We start from the raw sequence: 9,726 nt of genomic DNA on the forward strand, positions 1-9,726 counted from the left end.
GAGTGTGGCGGGGGTTGGGGAGGGGATGGGGGGATGAGGACACATATGTAATACCTTAATCAATAAAGAAATTTTAAAAACTAATAATAATAAAATAGAACAATGTACTGTAATAAGAGTTACGTGAATGTGGCCGCTCCCTCCCTCCTTCTCTCCTAAAATATCTGATAACGGCGGTGGCTGCTGAGTGACTGGCAGTGGTGTATACAGCTAAAGGATGATTCATGCCTGGGGCAGAGATTTCATCACGCTACTCAGAATAGCACTCCATTTAAACTTATGAATTGTTTATGTCTGGAATTTTCCATTTAGTATTTTCGGACCAACGTTGACCGCAGGTAACTGACACGGGGGAAGCAGCACTGGGCGGGGGAGGGGGATCCTGCTGTCTGCAGAAGAGGGGACTCAGGAACTGTCCCAGGACTAAATGCTGGACAATCAGGGACCTTTAACGACATGGTTTAGGTTCTAACCTGGTTTTTGTCTTTTATTTATCTTTTTAGGTTTCTTGTTTTCCTTGCTACCACTGGCCATGAGTAAGGGCAGAATCCAGGCCTCCCCTTCGAGTACCTCCCACCCTCCAGGCCTCACCACAGGCTCCTTAGGGGAGCCGTCAGCACTTTGACTGGGGGCTTTGCTTGCAGTCAGTTTGGAGGTTGGGGAAGAGACAGGCCATTCATTTCCTTTTTGAGAAAGTGTATCAGGAATGCCTTCAAAGGACTGAACTCATCGTGTGTGTGTGTGTGTGTGTGTGTGTGTGTGTGTGTGTGTGTACTTTCTTTGGTAGAAAAAAAATGGCCCTGTCCTTATCAAATCAATACCAAACACTTATTCACTGCTTGTGCATAAAGCATCCCGCTAGCCACTGGGCGGGAATCATGATAAAAGCAATAACAGTTGAGCTCTCCCACATCCACACGTGGTTCTTACACGGTATCCGTGTGTCACTCATTACATCACCAGGGCCCTTGGGGGTAAAGACTGTTGCTATCCTTGTTTTTTTCTTTTTCTTAGAGCAGCGGTTCTCAACCTGTGGGTCGTGACCCCTTTGGGGGTCGAATGACCCTTTCACAGGGGTCGCCTAAGACCATCGGAAAACACATATAATTACATATTGTTTTTGTGATTAATCACTATGCTTTAATTATGTTCAATTTGTAACAATGAAAATACATCCTACATATCAGATATTTACATTACGATTCATAACAGTAGCAAAATTACAGTTATGAAGTAGCAACGAAAATAATTTTATGGTTGGGGGTCACCACAACATGAGGAACTGTATTAAAGGGTCGTGGCATTAGGAAGGTTGAGAACCACTGTCTTAGAGGGAGTGGAAGGGAGGGAGGGAGGAGGAGGAGAGAGAGAAACACATGGATTGGTTGCCTCCTGCCAGCACCCCACCTGGGGCTGGAAATCGAACCTGCAACCCAGGTATGTGCTCTTGACTGGGAATCCAACCCATGACCCCTCCGTGCCCAGGTCGACGCTTTATCCATTGAGCCACACCGGCCAGGGCGCTATCCCCATTTTAAGGATGAAGAAACGGAAGCATTTGCCCAGTCACAGAGCTAGTGGTGAGGAAGCCAGGCCCCGGGGCTGCCACTCTCCCGCACACAGCAGCAGCCTCTCTCAGGGAGGGCAGAGAAAAAGCTGCCTGGGAGGTGGTGTGCCTGTGTGTAGACAAGACCCCCCAAGCTGCCGGAAGGGAGGCAGCCAGGCAGGGCATGGTTCTGTCTATGAGTTTCCTAGGGCAGCCGTAACAAAGCCCCACAGACTGGGAGCCTTAAACACAACAGAAATGGGTTCTCCATTTCGGAGACTAAGTCCAACATCAAGGTGTGGTCAGGCCGTGCTCCCCGTGAGCCTGGGTAGAATCCCCCGCCCCCTCCCCAGCTTCTGGCGGTGCCCTCAGTCCTTGGCTTGTGGCTGCCTCCCCCCAATCCCAGCTTCTGACTCCTCTCTACCTTCCCCGGGCCTCAGAAGGACAGTCATAGGATGGGGCCCATGCCAAGCTCCTTTGGTCTTATCATGATCCCTTCTGCAAACACTATTTTCCAGGTCATATTTGCCACATGGGGGTTAGGACTTCACCCTGTCTTTTTGGAGGACACAACTCAACCCACAACGGCATGGAAATGGAGATGCTCTGCAAGGAGGAAGGAGTCCCTGGCCGCACCCTTTCAGGCGAGGAATGCAGGGAACAGGAGCCAGTGCGGTGGACAAGGCTGAGGCCAGCAGAGAGGAAGGGGGCCTTCAGCACAAGGAGGAGCGTGTCAGCCGGGCAAGGTGAGCAGCCAGGTTGAGGAGATGAGCGTTAGCGGAGGGGTAGACTCGCAGTCGAGGTCACGATGGTGGGTGGGGGCCAGGCCAGAGAAGGTCTCCTGCAGGGACTTGGGTCTCAAACTTGAGCTGCAACAGGATCTCTTGGCGGCTAAAACTGCGTGCTGCGAGGTCTGGTTCAGTGAACCTGGGTGGTGCCTGGGAACGTGCATTTTAACCCGTCCCAGGGGCGGCTGCTGCTGCTGGTCCAAGCACCTCACGTGGAGGAATTCTCTCTGGATGCTGAGACACTGAGGCCCTAAGGATGCGGTAGGAAGTGGGGAGTCGCTCCAGTGACGGTCACGGTCACTAGAATGCAGCCGGGTGCGGACAGGGCCATGCGTTCTCTCCAAACGCCTGAGGGCATCATGAGGACTAAATTAAGTGGAGGAACCTGATCTCAAAGTTGGGTGCCCTGGAGTCTCTGGGAAGTCAGGTTCTGGCGCCTTAGAGCAGTGGTTCTCAACCTCGGCTGCACATTAGAATCACCTGGGAATCTTTTTAAAATCCTGATGTCTGGGCCTCATCCTCTGGAAATTCTGTTTCTTTGTTATGGGCTGGGGCCACAACATTAGTAACAAAGAAACAGAATTTCCGGAGGATGAGGCCCAGAAATCAGGATTTTAAAAAGATTCCCAGGTGATTCTAACGGGCAGCCAAGGTTGAGAACCACTGGCTTAGAGGCAGGTCTGCCCCCTGCTCCCTCCTAGGATGTGCGCTTCCCCAGCAGAAGGCAGGCTGCGCTAAAACAGTCCGTGAGGAGCCTGCACTCCTTGCTTCACGGGAACAGCAGTCTTCCCTATAAAGACATTTGCATGCGCACGGGGACAGTACATCTGCGCATTCCAGCAGCAACGCCACAAAGTCGGGCCTACTGTCAGCAGGAAGCTGTTCCCTGGAACACACAGAGCTTTGTTCTCATGTGAATGGATCAGAGATCATCCCTCCAGTGCCTGTCGGGACTGTATTTGTATTAGATAAGATACACTGTTTGTTTAAGTAACAATAAACCCGAGGAACGTGAGGAGGGATGGAGAAAGGTGCTGTTTATTCCAAGAGCACATTGTAGAAACGTAACACCCCTTGTCAAGTGACTCCAAACCTCGGAGCAAAGGGAACAGCTGGGAGGGTGCCCCAGAAGCCTGGCTGTCCGCTGTGGAGGGAGCCACAAAACGCCGGCAGTCTCCCCAGACACGATTCTGCTGGAAGCGACTCTGCAGACAGAAACGCTGTGCTGTGGGGAGATGCTGTCCCTTGTTTTTCTGCCTTTGGGTGCTAAGCAGGGCCCCACCATGTTGCGTCAGAGCTGGTGGCGACAACTTCAAATTCACGTTTGCAGGTTGGGGTGGGCGGTGGGCGGTCAAGAGCTCCCAGGTGACGCCCATCTCCCCTCCTGCACACACTGGGCCTCCCTGGCCTAACAGACTCGCTTCTAAATGTCCCCTGCGGCCCCCACAGCTGGGAAGAACACATAAATGTCGCGTCCTTCCAGGGAGAGCGAACTCCGTCATTTGATAAGGTTAGCTTTATGAGTCAGGCTTAGTTGGAGACGAGCAAACAGCTCATTTGTGGATAAAAACTGCCGTGCTGTTCTTAGGTTCCGGACAGAGCGAGTGTCAGTGTATTACATTATAGCCCAGAATTATCGTCCTGCATCTCCCCTCTCTCGGGCACCAGACAGAGCGAACCTAGTGTACAGTGTACGCAGCGGAAGTTGGCGACTTTCAGATCAGGGCCCGTCCCGGGGTTCCCAGCAGATGTTGCACAAGGACAGGTGGCTACAGCAGGTTAAGGTGCAGAGAGAGAGAGAGATGCTACCCCGTGTATCCATCTTTGTTTTGCCAATTGTGGGTGCCAGACCTTGACCCTTTGACAGGAGCCAGAGTGGGAATGGCCACAGGCAGTGTTCTCTGCTTCGCCTCCAGCTCAGGGTGGGGCTAAGTCGGGAAGTCTGGTTGCAAGAGAGATGTGAGGAGTGGAGTCTCCCTCCCTCCTCCAGTAGGGCAGGAATGGTTAGGCCTGGCGTGGCCTCCTGTTCCAGGTGTCCAATGGTCCCAGCACCCTTCCAGCTACCTTTGCTTTCATTTTTCATTTTAAAATATTTTTAAATCTTTTAAAATATATATATTTTTATTGATTTCAGAGAGGAAGGGGAAGGGGAAGAGGAAGGGGGGGGAGAGAGAGAGAGAGAGAGAGAGAGAGAGAAACATTAATAATGAGAATCATTGATTGGCTGCCTCCCACAGGCCTCACACTGGGGATCGAGCCTGCAACCCAGGCATGTGCCCTTGACCGGAATCGAACCTGGGACCCTTCAATCCGCAGGCTGACGCTCTATCCACTGAGCCACGCCGGCCGGGCCATTTTAAAATATTTAATATTTGTCTCTTGCAGGGCCCTATACTAGCTAGTGCCATGGAGGAGATAAAGAGCCATACTGCCTTCTACCCTGCAGAAGCAGACACACGCGCAGAGCGGAAATAAATTGGCTGTTGAGGAGCAAGCAGAAAGCAGCCCCTGCCAACAGGGTGTGAAGGACAGGCACTTTCAGAGGTAAGGAGATCACCTGGGTTGCAGAGCTCAGCCTGGCAAGAGGTGGAGCAAGAGCTGCCAATCCTTCCCTTGTCCAGCAGTGTTCCTGCATGAGCTCAGCCCCCCGGAGCTGGGTGTGGTAGGCTAACCATCACCCCCAAAGGTGCCCACAGCCTAATCCCCGGGGTTCATGTGAATGTTACTTTACATGGCAAAGGGCACCTGGCCAGTGTGATGGGCAGAGTATCCAGGGTCCTTACAGGAAGGAGTCGGTGGGGTTGCATTCCAGGGACGCTTCGCGGCTGGCTTTGAAGATGGGGGATGGCGCCATGAGCCTAGGTGTGCAGGTGGCCTTTAGAAGCTGGAGAAGGCAAGGAAGTGGATCTCATCTAGAGTCTCCAGAAAGAATGCTGTCCTTCCAAAACCTTGATCTTAGCACAGTGAGATCCATTTTGGAATTCTGACCAGAATTATACGAGAATAAATATGTGCTTTCTTTCACCTACCAAGTTTAAAGTAGGTGAAATTTGTTACAGCAGTGAAGCTAATACAGATACACAATTATGGTCCCCTTGGGGCCATCATGGAATCGCATGCATCTGTACACAGCGATGGTACAAGACCCCCTTTCATAACTTGGCTTTACTGACTAGAGACATCCCAAACAACCACAAGCAACCCAGCGTGGAGAGCTGCTGTGGCTACTACCCAACCACTGTGGGTCCAGCTCTGCAAAAACCTCTTCAACTCGGGCGCCATTGCAAAGGCAAATAAATGTCAAGGCTGCATAAATCTCTAGGGCGAATCGTTGCCAATATGCTGAGATCAGGGGTCAGGCTGGGTTTGGGAGTGTGTGTGTGTGTATGTGTGTGTGTTTGACATCCCATGTCTGGTTAATCTCAGTCATTCTGGGGCTGAGTGTTTACATTTGCTCTTCAGCAGAACAACTTGGGCCCTTGAGGGAGAGTGTGCAGCCAAGCCCGCCTCCCGGTGGTTACACTCACAACCAACCGCCAGTGGACTTCATGTGGGGCCACGACTAACGCTCTGATCACATGCATCCTTGCCTATGACTCCACATGTGGCAAGACAAGTGGGAACGTTGCAGGCTGGTAAAGAACGTTTGTGGTTCAAACACCATTTCTTACCAGCTGGTTAAAGGCATCCAGAAGCAGTTGGCCCGGGCGACCGGGGCAAAGAGCCAAGGAGGCCAAGGCCAAAATTGAGGCCCCAGGGCCAGGTGGCCTGTCCTACCGCAAGCTGGACTTGGACTCTGCAGTCAGGGCCTGCAGTCCAGGGGAGTGCTGTGGCCGGAGGCAGGAGGCGGGGCGGAGGCCATGGGTGCACCAGTGCCACGCCAGCAGGAGCAGGGCCAGGGGCGGAAGGAGGGCCAGTGCCTCTCCGTTCTGTGCTTTCAGGATTAGAAGCCCGTGTTCCTCTCGCAACCCCGCCCCCACTCTTGTTCTTTCATGAGGTCTGTAAAAGCACTTAGGAACCTTCCTTGTATGAAAGTAAAGATTATTTCACTTCAGTATTTCATTACTGATCTTCCCCCCTCCATTTTCACTGTGGCCTGTTTCACTCTCCAGTTTTTCCTTAATGTGTTGCTTTCCTATTCTTGTGAACAATCATCTCTGAATTATCGACATTAATGGAGAGAAGACTTCAAGGAGAGCAGTAATTAGATGAATTATGCGGTGCTGTAGTGCTTTATAGATGGAAAGGCGATAAAGGAAGGTTTTTCTTAGCAGGGTGGGTCGTCACCTAACTGCCTTCGGCTCAGATGACAGGCTCCTGTCTGCCGACGGCCACAGGGACAGGCGCCCACAGGAATCGGGACGAGCCCAGCCTGCCTGCACTGGGGCCACCTGATGCTCAACCAAAGCCATTTGTTTTGCTCCCAAACTTGCTTAAGGTGGGTGTACTTATAATCTCATTGCATAGTTAAATATTATATAAACTGGCATAGAGAGGGCAGCAAGAAAGATGCCATGTCCATGAAATCCAAGTTAAACGCTGTATAGAAGGAATTGATAAAGAAAGTTAAGTCTCTCAAACTCTTGCTGTTGAATTGGGTGTGGGTGAGCCAAGATTGGGCAAGAAAAGGGGAGGAAAAGTAGAGGACTAAGCACTGTAATCTTTGCACGTGCTCCCTCCACGGTAAGTAAACAACACACACCACAGATCCTCCTGGGTGTGTCTTCTTGCTTACAATTCAATAGCCATAGCCCTACACCCAAAGACAGGTAACACAAACCACAGATCCTCCTGGGTGTGTCTTCTTGCTATAAAGACTACAATTCAATAGCCATAGCCCTACACCCAAAGACAGGTGATACTTTTACATTCATATGGATTTTAATTTAAATTAAGGTATTAATTTAAGGAAGCGATTAAGGTATGTGCATAACTTTCCACCACACTTTGATTAATTGTTTCAATTATGTTTCTAACTACAGATCTGGCCCAGGCCAGAGGGCCTTCATTCACCTTGAGTGACCCAGCCCTAAACACCAGCTGATTCCCCAATGGGTTGATGTAACGAAGTGTGTGCACAGAGCTCTCAGCCCGCCTCTCTCCACGTCAGGAAAGGGCTGGCCTCTCGCGGGCTGCTCTGGCTGGGCCAGTGGTCCCAGGACTTGCTGAGTGGCCAGAGGAGAGTGAGTAGTGGGGAGTGGGGCTGACCCAGGATACCCCAAGTAGCACCACTCACAATCGCCCACCGTTGACTCTGAGGCTGTGCCATGTGATATCACAAAAGTAGCAGCTTCCCTGGTCATGGAAGACGAGGGGAAGGCCAGGAAGGAGATGGCATCAGGTGCGGGCAGCGAGGGAACAGAACCCAGGGTCTGTGACTTCTCCCTCTGTTAGTAAACAAAGCAAAACAGAATGCTCACTTGCTCTTCACCAGTTAGCACTGATTTCTTAATACTTAGTTGTGGTTACTGCCACAGCCATTACTACAGTTCACCACTAGAGGGCAACAGTGTGTCTATAATGAGGGATTCTTGCAGAACCAAGGAATCACTTAGCATCAGGGCATTTTGGAGCTGGGAGAGATCTTAATCATTTGGTTCACTGGCTTTCAATTTTGTTCAGCTGAGAAACCCATAGAAAGAACCACATCCTTCAGCCCCATGAACCAGGAGGTCACGGTTCGATTCCTGGTCAGGGCACATGCCTGGGTTGCGGGCTCCATCCCTGGGGTGGGGGTGGGGGGCAGCCAATCAATGATTCCCTCGTATCATTAATGTTTCTATCTCTTTCTCTCTTCCTCTCTGAAATAATATATATAACCGCATTCTTCATAATGACCTAGTTCATACATATATATTTGAAACATTTTGAGGTACTACTTACCATATTTCTGCAATTTACCCTAATAGTTGGTATTCCAAACAATCGCAATAAAAACAAACAAAAACCACACAAAACAACTGCGACCAACTAAACTGATTCCATAGCCCACTAGTGGGCCATTTGTTTGAAAACGCTGACTTGGCCCCAGCCTCTTGTCTTACACAGGGACGTGCTGACCCCAAGGATGGAGAGGGATCCCTCCAGCTGTATTTTCACCCAACCAGCCACCTGCTCACCCTGGGGTCAGTCCTGGATGCACCACAGACACTGTGCAGCAACGGAGCACTCACTCTGAAAATGCACTTGCTAGGTCTGATCAAATAATTGAATCAATATCCCCTCCCCTAGGAACCAACCTTTAGACCACTTCACAATGGACATTCCACTTGGCTAGACCACAACCCACTGGCTAAGACCATTATCTCTCCCATCGGACTGCCCAGAATCTGGACCTGCACAGAGAATTCTCCGCCCAGAAAAAGCCCGCCAAAAGCCCTTTAAAAACTTCTGACTCCTGTCACTGGGGGCTGGAGCCATCCAGGCTCAGCCACCTGGTCTGGGGATGATTGAATAATAAATTCGTAATCCCTCACCATTCTGGCTTCGTGCATTCCTCCTTTGGTGGCCTAACAGCACTGACTGGGTAAAGAATGCAAAACTGAGTTTTGGGGCCCTACCATTTTCACTTATCAATGCCATGACTGCCCTTGTAATGGAAGCAGAAATTCCTAAATCGCTACATTGGAAGCTTCATGAGGGTGGGGTCGCTGTTCCTCACTAAGGCAGCCGAGTGACTGCTAAACTGAGTGAATCTCAGAGCCTTCCTAATGATCCCACCCCGATCTGGGTTAGGGCCATACTTACTACCTAGCCCAGAGCCTGGCACATAGTAAGTGCTCAATAAATGAATGGATGAATGGACTGTCCCTCAGCATAATGGTAACTAACCTTTTCATACTTTACAATTGGTGCTCAGATCACCTTATATGGCTCTTAAGAGTAACTGGCACGGTGGGCAGAACATGGATTATTTCCATTCCAAATGGAAAAATAGCCGGAGAAGACTCATAGGACCTTCTCTGTAAGTTATGTGGCTCATTGGAGGCACAGCAAGGGGCTGGAATGTGGGTTCCCTACAGTACCTCACCTGCTGCTCCCCCACTCACTCTCGGCCACCTCTTCTGCTTCTGCCACCCCCCAGGATCCTGGCATGCTGTTGTCACAAGTTGAAGACACAGCCTGCCCCAGGCTGCCTTGATCACCCTGGAGGTGCGCCCTCTTTAGTGGTGATATTTGGAGGAGGCAGAAAAATGGGGGAAAATAATTCACTAAATTCCTGGGAGAAACTGAAACCACTTTAGCCTCTAGAGATTCTTGGAACTGAAGTCCCTAAAGACACCTGAGCTTGGTTTTCTGTAGGGCATCCTCCCTGCTGGTAACCCGGGAGCTGGTATCAGGAACGCCCTCTTGGGGAGGTGCTTGCTCTCTCCCACTTTGATACTAAGTTCT

At 50.7% G+C, this 9,726-nt stretch overlaps 1 protein-coding gene and 1 long non-coding RNA gene across 2 annotated transcripts in view; one reads left to right on the forward strand and one right to left on the reverse strand.

The window, feature by feature from the left end:
• The window catches only part of RARRES1 (retinoic acid receptor responder (tazarotene induced) 1), a 48,849-nt gene extending 41,231 nt beyond the window's left edge, over window positions 1–7,618 (reverse strand). The window contains exon 1 of the mRNA XM_014537959.1: window positions 7,571–7,618. Coding sequence (XP_014393445.1) covers window positions 7,571–7,603 — 33 coding nt within the window. The 5' untranslated portion in view covers window positions 7,604–7,618. The remainder of the gene's footprint in view (window positions 1–7,570) is intronic.
• LOC106725745 lies at window positions 4,692–9,202 on the forward strand. Its single transcript, XR_001361683.1, has 3 exons — window positions 4,692–4,878; window positions 7,317–7,517; window positions 8,566–9,202. It is a non-coding gene; the product is annotated as an uncharacterized LOC106725745 (long non-coding RNA).
• The last annotated feature ends 524 nt before the right edge of the window (window positions 9,203–9,726 follow it).

The sequence above is a fragment of the Myotis brandtii genome, unplaced genomic scaffold (genome assembly GCF_000412655.1).
Source record: "Myotis brandtii unplaced genomic scaffold, ASM41265v1 scaffold186, whole genome shotgun sequence".
NCBI lineage: Eukaryota > Metazoa > Chordata > Mammalia > Chiroptera > Vespertilionidae > Myotis > Myotis brandtii.